At 38.3% G+C, this 19178-nt stretch overlaps 1 protein-coding gene across 2 annotated transcripts in view; it reads left to right on the forward strand.

The window, feature by feature from the left end:
* The window catches only part of LOC120526858 (alpha-parvin), a 218531-nt gene that overhangs the window by 155021 nt on the left and 44332 nt on the right, over nucleotides 1–19178 (forward strand). For both annotated transcript variants that reach the window (XM_039749979.1, XM_039749985.1), the window contains exons 8-9: nucleotides 14040–14059; nucleotides 16073–16134. In XM_039749979.1, the coding sequence (XP_039605913.1) occupies nucleotides 14040–14059; nucleotides 16073–16134 (82 nt within the window). The remainder of the gene's footprint in view (nucleotides 1–14039; nucleotides 14060–16072; nucleotides 16135–19178) is intronic.

Below are 19178 nucleotides of genomic sequence, written 5' to 3' on the forward strand. Positions count from 1 at the left end.
CAAGTCTGTGATGGACAGTACAGTTGTCTGCGCATTGGCATGCTGGGCTGGTAACATCAACTGAAGAGAGGCCCACTGAAAAAAGGCAGGCCCAGTTATTAGACATAATTTGACCCCCTGGATGGAGTAGCAAAGAATAGAATGAAAGTAACATTGAGTGCCATTATAAACAGTGCTTCACATCCTCTGTCTGACACTCTAACACTTTCAGCTAACAAATTATTTAGCAAACGAATGTACAGAAATGCTTCTGGGGTTCCTTAATACCTACGTCAATACATCTTTATAATACCTCACTGTGACTGCTCCATTTATCTTTGACCAAATCTGAATATTTTCTTTCTTTTTAGCAATTCTGGGGTGTATTTGAGGGAAGTTGATATTTGTTTATTTATTGAACTTTTGTAAAAGGCCATTTCCCCTTGCAACAAATTAATTGCTTAACCATACATACAGTACATACCCAGGAATATAGAATGTGGGCAGCCTGCCTCCCTTATGAACTCATAGACTGTTTGTGCGATTGAGGTGATGTTTCCAACATAGTTTTACTTTTTTAACAGCTGAAAATATTATAAAAGGTAGTCACAAAGCCTGTCAAGAAAGCTTTGTGTTAAAACTAGGAATGATGGATTGTTTCTGCCCACAGCAGACCACTTGGCATAACTAGATATAGCTAAATGAGGTATCCAAAGATGGCATAGATACTGTCGGTAACTGTGCACTCCTGTCCCTTCATGCAAGATGAAAGTTGTGGCAATAGCCACGCAGAGGATCTCCCCTTCTTACCAAATGCTGTTCACCGATTGTATAAGCTGTAACAACTATTAAAGTTTCAAAAGCCTTTATGCCTGTGACTTTGCCTGATCTCCTTAGTTCTTATCATTCTGTTGCTCCTTCCCCACTAATACCAGGAACCAAAACCAGGCTGATAATCTTGTTTTATTTTGTATTTACTGCTATAAAAGCTAATTATTTCTTGTGATGCCTTCGAACAATTCTTTTTTAGTATTTATTTTTTTATCCCAGCATTATTTTATGCACACATTATATTCATTTCATCTAATTTTTTTTTAGTGGGTATATGTTTATATTTTGGATTGAGGTTTTCATGCCACATTGCAGTTGCCAGTACACACTGGTTGAATATCACTAGCAATTTGGTATACTTGTGACTCTGTTTTACGCATAAAGCAAATATTGCACAAACCAGTAATGTTTCAAGCAATGAAAGTAACTGTTAAAAAAAAAAAAATCCTAGAGATAATTGTAGTTTTACGCCCATCTTCTACATCACAACAGGGACCACAACTTTAAAACAGCAAGTTTGAAGGTTTACCTATTGGCATATGTTCCACATACGAAGGGGGACCAAACAAATTTAATACAGTAATCCCTCCTCGATCGCGGGGGTTGCGTTCCAGAACCCCCCGCGATAGATGAAAATCTGCAAAGTAGAAACCATATGTTTGTATGGTTATTTTTATATATTTTAAGCCCTTATAAACTCTCCCACACTGTTAACTTTATTAGAGCCCTCTAGACATGAAATAACACCCTTTAGTCAAAAGTTTAAACTGTGCTCCATGACAAGACAGAGATGACAGTTCTTGCTCACAATTAAAAGAATGCAAACATATATTCCTCTTCAAAGAATGCGTGTCAGGAGCAGAGAATGTCAGAGAAAGAGAGCAAGAGAGAGAGCGCGAGAGTAAAGCAAACAATCAAAAAATCAATACATGCTTTTGTGCTTTTAAGTATGCCGAAGCACCGCGATAAAGCGGCATTTTGTAGAGGAGCGTCCGTATCCTATAGGCAAACAGCCCCTCTGCTCACAACCCCTCCGTCAGGCAGAGAGAGTGAGAGAGACAGAAAAAAGCAAACAATCAAGCACCGCGCAGGAAGCATATCGTACAAAGTATATCATTGAGGAGTTTTATTTAATATGTAATACATGCTGTGATTGGGTAGCTTCTAAGCCATCCGCCAATAGCGTCCCTTGTATGAAATCAACTGGGCAAACAAACTGAGGAAGCATGTACCATAAATTAAAAGACCCATTGTCCGCAGAAATCAGCGAACCAGCGAAAAATCCGTGATATATATTTAGATATGCTTACATTTAAAATCCGCGATGGAGTGAAGCCGCAAAAGTCGAAGCGCTTGATATAGCGAGGGATCACTGTACACACTTCTTTGGAAAAACAGTTATACAACTGGTTTTGGTGGTAAGGAAAAGAAGAATAATTATCCCATACAATACAAGGGAATATTTCACCCTTTATCTATACTAATAAAAGGCAAAGCCCTCACTGACTCACTCATCACTAATTCTCCAACTTCCCGTGTAGGCAGAAGGCTGAAATTTGGCATGCTTATTCCTTACAGCTTACTTACAAAAGTTAAGCAGGTTTCATTTCGAAATTCTACACGTAACGGTCGACAATGTCCGCCATGTTGAACTTTCTCATTTATAGCCCCATCTTCACGAAATTTGGTAGGCGGCTTCCCTGCGCTAACCAAAACCGATGTATGTACTTATTTCAGTGGTATGATGCCACTGTCGGCCACCATATTGAACTTTCCAAAGTCACTAATTCTCCAACTTCCCGTGTAGGTAGAAGGCTGAAATTTGGCAGGCTCATTCCTTACAGCTTACTTACAAAAGTAACGGTCATAACTGGAACCTACTTATGTACAATTATACGGCCATAGCCTGCAGCTCGGTCGCCGTGTGAGGCGGAGTTGCGTCCCTCATCGTCACACCTCCCACGTAATTGAGTGGCTGCCCATGTAAGGCCGTCTGTCAGCAGCAATGTAATAGACACACTGCCACTAAATATTCGTGGGTGAAGGACTGTGCTTAATGCAAACGAAGATGAGATGGTCAGGGATAGACTAGTGTTTGGCACAAACTCAGCGAAAGTGCAAGAGAAACTTTTAAGTGCCCGGTCTTAGTTATCATTAAATAAAGCCGTGGACATCGCAAGATCGCACGAGATAGCACAAGCACAGCTGAGAACCTTCGATGCATGTACTCCGAGCAGCTCACGTGAACTGCCTGTGAACGCAGTACGCAGAGAACAAACAGAGCTCAAAAGAGCGCTGAACAAAAAATGCATTACACATTTGAAAAGGCAGCAAAAGAATATGAAGCGAGTGACGCATACAAGCATATTCATAAGTGCAGCTACTACGGAAACAAAGCACAGTGTAAACCTTAAGGTTAAATTAAGTTCATAGACACGCTGCCGCTGGAGTTTGTCATACCTAAGACGAATACGATATTCGCGAGATACAAGTTTACTGAGAGGACGCAGGGTATAAACGAGACTTTTGATCACTTTGTAACGGAGTTAAAATTGCTGGTAAAGGACTGTGCTTATGCAAACGAAGATGAGATGGTCAGGGATAGAATAGTGTTTGGTACAAACTCAGCGAAAGTGCGAGAGAAACTTTTAAGTGCCGGGTCTGAGCTAACATTAAATAAAGCCGTGGACATCGCAAGATCGCACGAGGTAGCACAACCACAGCTGAGAACCTTCGATGCATGTATTCCGAGCGGCTCACGTGAACTGACTGTGAAAGCAGTATGCACACAAAAAGCAAGAGCTCCAAAGAGCGCTGAGCAAAAAACGCATTATACAATTGAGAAGGCAGCAAAAGAATATGAAGCGTGTGACACATACAAGCATATTCATAAGTGCAGGTACTGCGGAAATGAAGCACACGGTGGAAAAAGTCAATGTCCAGCTAAAGGAAGACAGTGTAAAAAAATGTGGTAAATTGAACCACTTCGCTAAAGTTTGCAGGACTGGGAAAGGTAAACCCGTGCATGCAGTGTGTGATGTCTCAGATAAAGAGGAAGACGAGCTGTTTATTGATGCAGTAAGAAAGGAACAATCCTCTGAATCTGAACAAGCCTTTCTAGACATATCAATAGGAAAGCAAGGTGTAAAGCTTAAGTTTAAATTAAGTTCATACACGCTGCCGCTAAATATTCACAGGCAAATCCACAACTTAATACCGGGAATGCCTGTTAAACATCATAGATTCATGAGTACCGATTTGGGTAGTGAACACTTCGATGAATGAAACCTGTTATCTTTACAACTGTTGACAAACAAACATGGAATATAACTTGAACACAACACATCCTCCAAATACAAACCTGATTGAAAGAAATAATGATAATCAAATCCTTGATGACAGCAACACTCATATCAGTCACAAAACAATTACATTGACAATCATGTTATGTTATTTTTAAAATGTTTCCTTTTCTTTTTCATAACTTCTTTAACACACTACTTCTCTGCTGCGAAGCGCGGGTATTTTGCTAGTAGTTAATAAACGTAGATCTCAGTAAATTAAGAATTTATGTTTGAAGTGCACTATCTTTTGGAATGTATATTGTAATACTGTACATGTATTAATTCAATTTATTGCATTATTAGTTCCATCACATGATGCATCACATACATTTGTAGTAATACATTGGATTTTTCATTCTAAAAGATGTTGCATCATAAATAAAAATACTGCTTTTATGCATCCCATAACAAATGTCATACAACAGAGACATAGCCCTGGATAGATATACAGATACACAGAAACATACAGAGACACTTTTATTGAGGTGGATCATTGTCAATGGTGGGTTCTAGTTTTGATAACTTTAAGCATAGTTCTGCTTCTAACTTCAGACTATTCTTGTATTTTTTTTTAAAGGAAGGATGAAGGTTATTAAACATTGGCAAATCTGTCTGAACAAATAGCTTTCTGCTGTGGATTATTATTCATTATGTTAAAATGTATTTTTAAACACTTGTATATATTATTCAGCAAATTTCTAAAACATTTCTATAAATGATGGTACCAAAAAGAACTTCACCAAAACAAAAAAATCTTGTAGCGCTGGAGGTCCAAACCTAAGAGAGAGAGAGAGCGAGAGAAAGACACAATATACAGCCTATTCATGAGGTTGTGTGTTGAAATGCTCTTTTCACAAAAATTGATTGATCTAGTTGTGTGGTAGAAGACTTCGATTTGGTAATGGACAGGGAAGAGGAAATGAGGATGGGAAAGAGAATAGTGGAGTCTTGGAGCAGGTGAATTGTAAGGGCTTGTTTATACTTCATGCTCAGAACACGTACGTGCATGCTTTCCCGACATTCATTTGACGCGTCCTCTGAGCATGTCCTCAGAAATTAACGCAACACGTGCGCGAGTTGCAGTACCAGCAAAAAGCCAGGGGGCACAGTGTGATAAAAGTCAGAATGTTTACTATCTACATGTACTTACAGAATCATAGAGGATTGATATGTGTGCATCGATGTTTGATGAACGGCTCGATGTGATGAAGCAAAATGTCGACATACACATGCATTCTTGGTGATTTTATATTCAAGCATCTCACATTTCCGATCGTAATGACACAATACATTTTAAATGTCTCACATGTCATGTCAATGTACAGTGATGTATGTGAGCTACAGAGAAAAAAAATTAAGGACATGGTGAAAAGGTATATTTTGTGATTAAAGTGGACATTTCAGGTTTAAGTCCATGTTTATGTCCATTTTAACCTCATAGTTTATCATTAAAGCAGACCATCATAAACATCATCCCAGTTGTTAATCATTATGAGCTTCTGGGGCTTCCTCCTGATCTGACAGTAGCGGCAAACAGCAATAGATCACCACACTGAACCTGTGCTCTCTGCACATTTAGAATCCTTAGCTTTACACTTGATATCACTTTCATGATGAGTCACGTTGCATGTAATGTATTCCCTGCCTGGAGTTTACATGTTTTCCTGCAAGGTTTCCTTCCAAACATGCAGATTTGGTGACACTAAAGTGACACTAGTGTATGTGAGTGCTTGTATTCACTTTGCGATGAGCTGATGCCCCATACAGAGATTGTTTCTGCCTCGTGCCCAATGCTAGCTGGAATGGGCACATCCCTGAATTAATGGATTTAATCATTAAACATTTTTTTCAGGGATATTGTGGTAAGGTGTCATCAGAGTTTAATGGGTGTTCCAGGCAATTCACAACACAGTGAAGCCAAACCTGTTATCACTGTGATAATATCTCGCACTGCCACCTGGGGGATTCTTGCAGATTTACGTAAAGTATGTGCGCAAGTATTAACAGTAAAACGCTTGTATAGCAGTAGCATCCACTGGAGCATGTGTTTTGTCGCATCAAGTATAAACCTGGCCTAAAACTGAGTGGTGGACTTAACCCACATCAATACTCAAGTACAGTTGCTTTTGTAACTAATGGCCATTTAAGTCACACTATAACCTTTAAATCCCCTACAAAACCGAAGAGCTGTGTACCACGTGCTGCTATCTTGTAGAACTATATTCATATACAATTACTTTAATGTAACAACTCAAGAACATTTTTAATTACCTTTTATGTTTATTTAAATCCTGGGCAATTTAAGCAATTTAAAGACAATCTTTAAAACTTGATCTGATTTTTTTTTTTTTGGGTCAACTTCACTGGGGCCACAGTCCCTCAACCATTTAAAAACATTTGGTTTGGATAGCAAATGGTGTGGAATTAACATAATTAAGGAAAAATAATGCATTATGCCTTTTAAAATTAATCCAATGCATTAACACTTTAACTTTGACAGCACTAATTGATTCTTTGTTTTTAAAAAGTCTCTATGTGTACTCATAGTTTTGTTCATCTATGAATGAGCAGATATGCAACATACAAATTGTAGCAATGAATAACACTGTATTACTGTATCACATGTAAAATGTTAATAAAGCACAGTAAAACACTAATTATCTGTCAGGGCCAAGGCCGTGACGGATGAGAGAAAAGAAGGATAAGGAACAGCTACTTTAACATTGATACACAGTAGATTAGTTTGGCGAATAGTTGTATTTATTTACAAAGCAAAACTATATATATTTTTTTTTATTCATTTTATTACAATCCATACAAAGCAATCAAGTTTTTACCAAAAGAAAAATTAATTTAAGAACAGATCGATCCCCACCCCTAAAGCAAAACTATATTAACAAAATATAGTATAGCTTTAACAAAATTAATTAACTTGTGTAATATTGTTAAGACCAGCATAATAAGCAAATACAACTCACAGGTACTGGAGTTTTCTGTTTTACTTGGAGTCTTTGTTCTGTAACAAATGGTGTCCTGTCTTACACACTGTTATCTGGGTTACGGAGCACACCTCCAAAACAAAAGAAAGCTTTAACTACAATTCAGTTTATCTCCTGCCATTTGCATTCTTTTTTTCTCAATATTGCTAACACTTCTGCTTATTGTCTCCTGACTCCCTACTCAAAACTTCCTTACACTGCACCTTTCTTTTTCTCCTAACTTCTCCTGCTACTTATCTCCTACGGGCCATGTCCGACCCTTACAGAACAGAAGCCCTTCACCCAGTCCCATCACTCACAGCATTCATTACACCCTTTCTGCTCCCGTACAGTGCATCACAAGCTTCCTGCATGTTGCAATACATTAACAAAACATAATAGGAGAACATTAATACAGAATATCATACCATCAGTTGTTTTTCAATTGTGTTGGCATCATGCTTTATATCATTCACTGTTCTTCCTAGTGTTTAAATTGAAACAATACTTGAAATATTTTAGGCATTTTGTAAATGTGTAATAATTTAAATTTTTGTGACAATTCCAACACCACATGCATATGTTTATCAGCTAAAACAAACATTATCTCCCCAGAATTGCTAGAGGGCAGTGAGTCCAGACTCGGATCCACACATGGGTGTCTTCAAAGCATGCCCGCTATTGTAATCCTTGGTGATAGCCTTGTTGGATCCTGTAGGGACCGCCAGGGCGAACAGCAGTATTTGGTAGTCCTTACTTCATAGGGTTCCGACCTCACCTGGAAGTGCTTCAGAGCTGCTTTGTCACCAGTAGCACTCATAGGGATTAGATAAAAGATGCTGCCTGGAAGTGGACACCAGTTGCATGAAGGAGTGGAGGAGACAGTGAAAGAGAGACAAAGAGTTGTTGTATTGTGCTATATTGTGCTTTATTCTACTTGTGGCTGTGGTAGTGGAAAACACCTGTTTTAAGGAGTTTCCCACAGTAAAGACTCTTTGGGCTTTTAACTTGTACCCATGATTGCTTGTGTTGGGTGTTTGGGGAGCTGGAGTTCCCCATGGAGTCCACAGTGTTTTAACTCATGATTGAAATTTATTGATACAAGATTGTTTACCATATTGTACACAAACATGGGCATTTTCAAAGGTTTACCATTATGACCTTAACTACAGAAATTAATTTTCCTGGAGAATAATTCATAAATCAGTAGGGTTTCATTATAAAGATCACTTAAGCAAAATAATTTATAAATATTTTTTTTACTCACAGTTTTTTAAAGTTGAACCTGATATAACCAATGAATAAAAATCATTTGTTAGCCATTACAATATAAAAATGCAATTATTAGTTTTGGTTCTTATACCCAATAAATGTTTCTTTTCGGTTCCAGCCCCTTCACCTTACCTAGCCACCGAGCAAACACTAAATTTCCATAACACCTACATCGTATATAGAATGGGCTTTTCAGAGTATCAAATCAATGCATTAACATTCTTACATGTACTTTCTTGAACCTGATTATTATGTGTCATCTGCAGTAGTAGTGCTATCTGGTACACTTTGTGTACAAATTTCAGGTTATAACTAAAAATCCTCAAACTGCTGTATAAGTAGTATAAAGGGGTAGATGAACATTTGGAAATGACACATTGACTTCAAATGATTCCTCCCAATCAACTCACTCTGTTGTTTTTCATTTGCCAGTCTCTTACTATGGTGGGGAAGGTGCAGGGTATTAAATTGTGGAAGTAGCAGTTTGCCTCAATAATGGGATATTCAAAGAAACCCATTTTCTAAGATGCTACGTAAACCCTTACCCTTAGAGAAACCTGGTTAACAGAGGTAGATTTCTTTGTGAATAACCACATTTTGTGGCCACGTAATCCTTTAATCATTCTGCTGTTAAGGATTTTGTTGTCTGCACATGCCCATTGTACTCTTTAATTGTATGCATGTACAGTGATACCTTGAGATACGAGTTTAATTCGTTCCGTGACCGAGCTCTTAAGTCAAAATGCTCTTATCTCAAATCAATTTTCCCCATTGAATGAATTGAAATGCCATTAATCCGTTCTGGACCCCAAAAAACACTGCAATTTTTTTGTTACATGTTTTTAAATAAGAAAATTTGACTTATAAATAATGAATATTGTATAAAAACACAATACAATAGAATGTACTGCAATAAACTGGTTTTATTAAGTACTGTATAATGTACAGCATTTACCTTGGAGGTCAGACGAGTTGAAGATGCTGACGGAGGTGGTGGAGAAAGGCTGAACTGAATAACTGAATGTTATTCACTGATTTTTGCCCTTTTCGTCACACCTTCCTCACTTTCATCTGCAGGGGTTTTCGATAAAAACCTGTCGAATGAGGTCTGTTTCATCCTCTCTTTCAGAATGTTTCTAAAATGCGTTAGGCAAGTGTCATTAAATACAGCTGCTGCGTAATCAGTTGTAACTTTTTCAGGATGTTTCTTTTAAATAAATTCAAGCGTTAGGCAAGTGTCATTAAATAGCACAGCTGAACTATCTGTTGCAATTTTTTTCAGGGTTATCTTTTCAATAAAGTCAAGCGTTAGGCAAGTGTCATTAAATAGAGCCGCTACACAATCACTTGCAATTTTTCAGGGTGTTTATTTTCTTTAAAGTTCGAAACTTTTTCCCAAATTGCAAACACTTCCTTTATCTCACTTGATGAGATAACCTCCTCCGCGATACCGATCTCCTGCAGAACCTCCGTATGTTGCTGCGTCTGTAGTTCCATCAACTCCTCCATCGTCAGTTCCTCTGAATGTGCGGCAACAAGCTCTTTGATGGCTCGTATTTCGAATTTTGGCTCGTAACTCAAGGCAAAAAATCGACCAAATGACGGCTCGTATCTCAAAAAACTCATACATTGGGGCACACGTATCTCAAGGTACTGTATTTACTTCACACATGTTTTTAATAGCGAAGGGTAGAAGCATTCACAAAATAAATTTTCAGAGGGAAATTGGGCCATCGCAATTTTTCTTCTCCTGGAAATAGTCTTTCTCAATATTTCAGAAATCACTAAATTTATGCTGAAATGCTGAATGTAAAGTTCTAAAGTCAGCAACACAATCTTCAGTGCAGTAGGGTAGCATGTTAAAAGTAATATGCGTTTTGCAGTCTTACTTTTCAAATTAACAAGTAGCCTAACACTTATTTAACTGAAGTAAAACACATTCTGTGTTGTGATATGTTTAAGTTTTATTTTTTTCTGTTCTGTTGGGGAATTTTTGTTTCAGGTTTTTGTTTGGTTTGGAAACATTACAATTTTATTTTTCTTTACAGTTTTCTTGTTTTAAGTTTGTTTTAATTAGTTCAAAGATTTTTTTATTCCTTTCAAATTCGTCTTTGTTTTCATGTACGCAGCCATTTTGATGAGAATGCTACCACCAAGCTATAAAAATGACCTTGAAGTGACATCAGTGTAAGGCAGTATAAAGGTCGTACAGAGTGCTTCCTTATGATCTTAGTTTGTGGAGAAAAAAAAAAAGAATGAGAGTTTAGCGTGTGCTTACTTAGTGTTCCTAGCACAACGTCTTTTATGGAACAAAACTTAAGATTTTGTTTTCTTATTTGCAGACAGTATTCATTTGATTTCCTGGTTACAAATATTTGCTTGACTGTTTGCACATGTCTCTTCTGTTGGTCCTTTATAAAAATAACCACTACCTTCACTATCTGTGGCAGTACAAACAGAAATGTTTATTCACAAAGACCCCTGAAGATATCTGCCTTGAATTGGAATGAGTGGAGTTGAATGGACTTTTTAAGTACTTGCATGAGCAAGAGCAGTCCAAACACCAAGATTGGCTGCACATAAACAACTGAATTTGTAATTGAACTCATTGTTTCACCCTCATCAAATGAAATGAAAAAAGACTGCTCTGTGAACTCTAAACTACTGAATAATCTGGCTTTTAGAGTTGACATTGTACAGAAAATTCCAAATCAGACAAGGATGGGATAGTATGGAAAATGCAAAACACAAAATAGTTTTTCTTAAATTTACTGACTTTTATTTCATTGCAGACAATATGATCCCAAGATATGCTTTGTATGGTGAACTTATACATCCATTCCTGCATTTCAGACCTGGAACACATTCCAAGAAAAAGTTGGGACCAAAGTGAAATTATGATTTGGTACAAAATCAGTCTCCACAAATGGCTGAGTCTTTGAGGAGCAAAGATGGGCAGAGGATTTTGAAATGTATTGTGGTCAGACGAATCAGTATTCCAGATCTTTTTGGAAGAAATGGATACCATGTGCTGCAGACCAAAGACAAAAAAGACCATCCAGACTGTTATCAGCAACAAGTCCAAAAGTCAGGGTCTGTCACGGTATATGGTTGTGTCAGTGTCCTTGACAAAGGAAATTTGCATTCTGTGATGGCATCATTAATACAGAAAAGTACATTAGGATTTTAGAGCAACATATGGAGATTTCAAGCTGATGTCTTTTCCAGGAACATCCGTGAATTTTTCAACAATACAATGCAAAACCACATTCTGCCCACACTACAAAGGCATGGCAACAGAAGAAGACGTTACAGGTACTGGACTGGCTTGTCTGCAGTCTTGACCTGTCCCCAAAAAAGAATGTGTGGAGAATTTTGAAACAAAAAATGTGACAACAACAACCCTGTACTTCTGCACATCTTAAGAAGTGTTTGCCGGAAGAATGGGACAAAATAACACCTGAAACACTTTATTGCTTTGAATCCTTTGTGCCAAAATGTCTTTTAAATGTTGTGAGAAGGAATGGCAACATTTACTAAGTGGTAAATGCTTCACCATCAAAAACGTTTGGAAAGTATTGCAGGCCAGAAATGCAGGAATAGATGTATAACCCCAAATCAGAAAAAGTTGGGACAGTGTGGAAAATGTGAATAAAAAAAGAAAAAAGAAAGTTATAAATTCTCCTCAAATTTTATTTCATTGCAGACAGTATGAACACAAAATAATTCATGTTTTTTTTTGTCAACATCATTTGATTTGTAAATAAATATCCATTCTTGCCATTCAGACTTGCAACACATTTTAAAAAAAGTTGGGACAGTACAGCATTTACCACTTTGTACAGTTCCCCTGTCTTTTAACAACACTTAAAAGACGTTTAGGCATTGAAGAAATCAAGTGACTAAGTGTTGCAGGTGTTAGTTTGTCCCATTCTTCCTGCAAACAACGTTTTGGGTGCGCAACAGTACGGGGTCTTCGTTGACGCATTTTTCGTTTCAAAATGCGGCAAACATTCTCTATAGGAGACAAATCAGGGCTGCAGGCAGGCCAGTCAAGCATCCGCACCCTGCCATGCCTTTGTTATGCGCGCAGTATGTGGTTTGGCATTGTCTTGCTGAAATAAGCATGGGTGTCCCTGGAAAAGATGTCGTCTTGAAGGCAGCATTTGTTCCTCCAAAACTGAGATATACTTCTTAGCATTGATGGTGCCATCGCAGAAGTGCAAGTTACCTTTGCCGAAGGCACTGACACAACACATACCATGACAGACCCTGGCTTTTGGACTTGTATCTGGTAACAGTCTGGATGGTCCTTTTCCTCTTTGGTCCGCAGCACATGGCGTCCATTTCTTCCAAAAAAGATGTGAAATACCGATTCGTCTGACCACAATACACATTTCCACTGCACAATGGACCATCCCAGATGCCTCCGAGCCCAGAGAAGTCGACGTCGCTTCTGGACACTATTTATGTATGGCTTCCTTTTGGCACAGTACAGTTTTAGCTGGCATTTCCTAATGTAACTACGTACTGTAGCGCTTGAGAGTGAGTTCCTGAAGTAGTCCTGAGCCCACGCAGTTACAGTATATCATTTATTGATGAATGACGGTTTTTAATGCAGTGCTGTCTGAGGGCTCGGAGATCACGGCCATTCAGTTTAGGTTTGCGCCCTTGGCCTTTGCGCACGGTAATTTCTCCAGATTCCCTGATTCTTTTCACTATGTTATGCACTGTAGAGGGAGAAATGCCCAAATCTCTTCCTATCTGTCTTTGAGAAACGTTTTTCTTCATCATTTCAAAGATTTTTGCCCGCACTTGGTGGCAAACTGGCGATCCTCTACCCATCTTTGCTCCTAAAGGAGTAGGCCTTTCCTCGATGCTGCTTTTGTACCGAATCATGATTGCAATCACCTGTTAACATCACCAGTTTCAAATCACATCATTTTTTAGTTATTATACCTCATTACTACCCCTGAATTGCCCCCCTCCCAACTTTTTTTGGAATGTGTTGCAAGCCTGAATGGCAAGAATGGATGTTTATTTACAAATCAAATGATGTTGACCAAAAAAAACATGAATTATCTTGTGTTCATACTGTCTGCAATTAAATAAAAGTTAAGGGAAATTTGTAAATTACTGCTTTATTTTTTTATTCACATTTTCCACACTGTCCCAACTTTTTCTGATTTGGGGTTGTATATTAACAAATTAAATGAAGTTGACCAGACAAAACATAAAATGTATTGGCTTCTGCAATGAAATATACATCAAAGAACATTTAAGAATCATTGCATTTTTTTAAAGTAGCATTTTCCATACTGTTCCAGATTTTTCTGATTTTTGAATTGTAGATTTTTCCTTTTTATCTAGATATACTTTATACAGATTATATGCTACCCTGATGGTTTATTGGCCAGGTTCATCGATCAGTGTCATTTCTTTAGTAAGCAAAGTATTCCTGTTTGAATGACAAAAAAATTAATTATTACAGATGCAGTATATGGCAGAAACCCACCATAGAAAAACTCATTTCTATACTCTGATTCTAATATAGATGCTTATTATTTTTATGAGCATTAGTCAATTTAAACATGCTATAAATTGCTATAATAGACCTTATTTCTTCTTTTTATAGGGCCTTTTCTGGACGACATGGTGAGAACCGTTGCATATCAGTTATATTAATAAAATATTTTTTTGAATTTTAGAAATTATGAATTATATTTTTTTATTTTGAATATGGAATATTTGTAAGATAATTTTTAAATTGATATTCTGACTGGTATATTAAGTAGTTCACCTTTTAACAATTTTAACTACATTGGATTTGGTAAAATTATGCATTAAAGTGGCTAGAAAAAAATGGACAATATTCTAAGAGGAGTACCATAAATGAGAAGAAAGAAAGCTTAAATCCCTTGATACAGTAAAGTCAGTGCTTCTCTTGAACAGTTCCTTATTATATTGAAATAGAAAATGAAAGTCATAACCAGAACAAATCTTTTTGGTGATAGGTGCCCAGTGGTTCTCTGTTTAGTATTAAAAAAAGGAACATGCACCTGAGATCTAAAGCCTGATTACTGTAGGGTACTTAATTTAAACAAGTCAAATATGATAGTTGGAAATTCTCTTGCAGTCTCTCACTTGATAAAAGCCACTGTATGTGAGGTTTGACATAGTCTTATTTTGAACAGAAATTTAGCAATAGCTGTTAATAATAGAGAGTTATTGACTGATATTCCAGTGATATAAGCTGAATAATTTTTTTCTTGATGCATGGTTGGTCACTCAGTTTAACTTTTTTTTCTTATATTTATGAATATAAACCATTGCTTGTATGTTATTGTTAACCAAGTGAAAATAATCATAAACAGTCTGTTGTCTGACAATTGGTAAAAGAAGCACAGAAACTTTTTAACTTGAAATCTCACTTATACACTGTTTCTCTTTATCTTTTTTGTTCTGAATGTAATGCATTACATTTCTTAAACATGAAGAATACTGTATGTACAACCAATAGAAAAAATAACATTATGGTGAATAGTATTATTCAACAGCATTTTAAATATTTGAAGTCAACTGTAAGTATGTGTGTGACAGCCAAAAAAAATTATCTCACAAATTAGATAAGTGGACACTTTAAGAAGCAAGATGAGCTAGTTCCATAAGTCTTGCATTTACATACTTAAAACAGAGTTACTATTAGGTTTAACACATTAATGTGTTAATGTGGCGAATAGCCTGTGTCCGGTTAGAGCAATGCTTGTAAGGAAAACTAATATTTCAGATTTCTACTTCATGTATAAGAATCGATTCCAAGACCTAAGTTAGCTGGGCATGAAAGAAAGCAAGAAGGGTTGCACACTGAGGCAGAATAAGGTGCTGAATCTTACTGACTGCACCTTGAGGACACATTGGAGCCTTGCCCGTATGTCACCCAGCAGTAGTTAAAGAGTCTGGTGTAAGTTATGCAAATTGTGCAGTGCAATTTATGTATGGTAACATAGTAATGAGCAGTTCTGGGTACTCTGGTTTCCTTCAGATCTTAAAGACTTTTGATGGGCTGGCCCCCTGTTGAGGGTGTTCACTTGACTTGTGTCTTGTGGGGTTGCAGGGCTCTACTATAGCCCCCCCAAAACCGTTATCAAAATTAGGCAAATTATAGAACATTATATGTATGTGTGTGGGTGGAGGTTTGAATATGTTAACATAATCCCACTTTTCAGTTGCAGAAAAACAGCAATTTTTGTTATTTAGCCAATTTTATAATCATGTGATTTACTCAACTAGTCCAGCATTCATCCAAAATATAGTCATCCCATTGATTAAAATTGTCTTTTTTCCAAGGCAAAACTGTATATAACAGACTTAGTAAGGCTTATAATAAATTGTCTGTATTACACTTGCAAATAAGCATATATTTGAGTCAACAAGAGAATTCAAATTAGAAATTCTTTAGTGATAATTATGTTTGTGCATCCACACTCTTGATATGAAGTATAAATTATGAATTGTAATGAGATAGTTGTGAAAGAAGGCATCCATCACCTTGTTCATTCTATTTATATGAATTGAAAATGTTTTTTCTTCTTTGACCCATCTAAAGATTATTAAATTGATATTGCTAATTTATATGTCTGTTTTAAAACTTGTTTTTTTATTTTGCAGAAAGAGATGCATTTGACACCTTGTTTGATCATGCACCGGACAAGCTTAATGTCGTGAAAAAGGTTTGGTAATTTTCTACGCTTTCTTAAAGAATGAGTTATTCATTCATCAGTCGCTAGTTAGGATTACTCCCAGAGGAGGTGTTGCCAAAAGTGACTCTGGTTAGTTACAAAAACTTAAGAAATCAAGTACCTACTTAATATGTACAGCAGCTATAATTCTTAAAAGGCCCTCATTCCCATAATGGAGTGTTGTTTTGCAGTAAACACAAACAATATAATAGAAATTTAAATTGTATATTACTACAGTCTCACTTGAAGTAGATTGGAATTATTTTAATATATTTCTTTCTTGTTTTACTCACAAATAAACCCACTAGGTCATTAAAATGTTACTGAAATTCCTTAGGTCATATTTTGTCTGTGGCAGATATGTAAAGGTGACATAAAATTCATAGACAATAAGGATAGCTGCAGCTGAAGGAGAAATGTAGTTCACAGACCCTTGATCATCATTTGTGAGTATGTGCAGGAAATGGATGAGATATACCACATTAATTAAAAAAAATCTTCCCCCCAAATGAATTAATGCCCCAGTATGCTTTGGGATTCTAGATCACTGTTAATTAATAATTGTGAAGCAATTAATTCTGAACCATATCCTGAAACAGTGTCTTGAAGCTGTAATATGATAAAAAAAATGTCCTTTATAGGCTTGTAAATGTCCATCCAAAAATAATTCTACCTATACCATTCAGATTAGCATAAACAGTTTGAGCAGGTTTTTATTGTTGAATGGGTTAATTTTGAAGACATTGTGAAATAGAATGGCCCAGACACACACAGGCGGACACCATTTCAGCCATCAACCCACGTTTATTTACATTCCTATTATATACAGAGTCTTATGTGCACCACCACCAAACTCCACAGTCTCCCCAAAGGCTCTCAATAGCCACTTTCTTCTTCCCACACAAAAATCACACTTGGGCCTCTCCTCACCTCCTCTGCACCGACCTCGTCTTCCTCCTCACCCGACTCCAGCCTTGATTGCAGGGCGGCTGCTCCTTAAATAGGCGGCTGATTGCCAACCGCACCCAGCCAAAACAGAAAAACAAGGGGCGGGGACGTTCCCCTGACACAGCCCCTCGGCTCGTCTTCTCGGCTGGGCCAACGCTCTCCGCTCTGATCGGCACCCCAATGCTCCCTCCTTTGGCTTCCCCGCTCAAGCAGTCTGCAGTCCCCGCCACGGAACTACTAGTGGGATCAGGCTTCGTGTCCACCTCCCAAGCTGCGGGTTCCTTCTTTGCATCCACAGAGGACGGCCCTTTGTGGGACCTGCGCACCCAGCGGCACGTCCTCCCATATCGGAGGAACTGGCTTCCCCAAACTGCTTCCTCCGCTTACTTTGGGACACCACGGCGGTTTGGATCTGCCCATTATAAGAGGGCAGACCCAGCCCCGCTGGCATCCGGAGCTTCACGGGGTCGGTCTCCCTTACCTTCCCTGCTGTGCCTCTCCGTCCAGGAGCTCCTGCAGGACACCGATCTTCTCTTGCCTGCGGCTCTGGAGGGCACATCGTTCAGCCGCCGGCGACAGCACAAGGCGCAGTTGCTCTTGCAAGTCCTGCAAAATCGCCATCAAGGAGAGAGAAGCAACCGGCGGTGGGCTTACCATGAGAGTAGTTCCACTTACCGAATGCTCTCTATGGGCCTTTTCCTGCGGCCCACTCGGGTTCCTTTGGAGCACGGAACGGACATTCCCTGCTCTTGCCTTCAACCAATCATTGGCGAGAGAACAGGACACGCTGTCCAATCCCGTTCCTGCTACGAGGAGAGACTTCTGGTCGGCCATCTCGCTCTCCTCTCTCACAGGAGAGCGTCTCTCCGGGCACCTCCGCTGCTGCCGTGGCTTCCGCAGCCACAGCATCTCCTTCTCGGCAGTCTCCTTCCTGGCCCCTGTGTCGGTGAGCCGCCCCTGAAGCGCAAAGTCCACCAATGGACCGCCAATGGTCCATGACACACTCTGTTGCTGCGGGGTGGGGTGCACGCCGCCCCTGCGGCACGTGGGCGAGATCCCCTGTTGTGCTGGGCCTTTCACAGATTTTTCCATGAATGCAGGTCCCCACCTTGACCCAGGTGGAGCATCCTGCCGACTACGCCACTGTGAAATAGGACAGCCCAGACACACACAGACGGACACCGTTTCAGCCATCACCCCACATTTATTTACAGTCCTCTTATATACAGAGTCTTATGTGCACCATCACCAAACCCCACAGTCTCCCCAAAGTCCAGGCTCTCAATAGCCACTTTCTTCTTCCCACACACAAATCACACTTGGGCCTCTCCTCACCTCCTCTACACCGACCTCGTCTTCCTCCTCACCTGACTCCAGCCTTGATTGCAGGGCGGCGGCTTCTTAAATAGGCGGCTGATTGCCAACCGCACCCAGCCACCTGTGACAACATTATGTGGACATATTTACATTCTGCACATAGAATAATATTATGAAGCACAGGATTGTCTGAGTTGTTTTTTTAAACACAGTGTATTAAAAATTATTATAACCTCACGTAAACCTGAGATTTCTTTCACCTTTGACATTTCCCTTGAGTGAAGTTTTCAGTTGTTTTTCAAGATGGTATAAAATTAGTATTTGAGAAAAATTTTACTGTACTCAAATATGTTCTTCTCATGACACCAACTGAAAAATCTTGTTATTAAATAGATGTCTAGCTGGATATTCTTAATATAAATAAATACTTCATTACTAACAATACATCTAGACACACTGAAAGCACAACACATTTCCATAAGCTACAGCTGTAAGCTGCATCCTTGCCACCAGTTAATCTTTCTCATATGTCTCCACCAGTTAATCTTTCTCATATTTCTCAATAACTCAAGTCTTTTAGCATATGTTTCTCACTTTTTATGAAGTTAACACCCCATAACAACATACAGCCCCCACATTATTTTTTTTAGTTTTATTAAACTAAAAAGCTCTAAGAATGCCAGACACTCATTTAGCAAGTGTTAGTAATTGGTTTCAAATTAATTAATTTATTTCTTCTTTTTGGTTTCACATTAATTTATTTCTTTTTT

The sequence above is a fragment of the Polypterus senegalus genome, chromosome 1, assembly GCF_016835505.1.
Source record: "Polypterus senegalus isolate Bchr_013 chromosome 1, ASM1683550v1, whole genome shotgun sequence".
Classification (NCBI taxonomy): Eukaryota; Metazoa; Chordata; class Cladistia; order Polypteriformes; family Polypteridae; genus Polypterus; species Polypterus senegalus.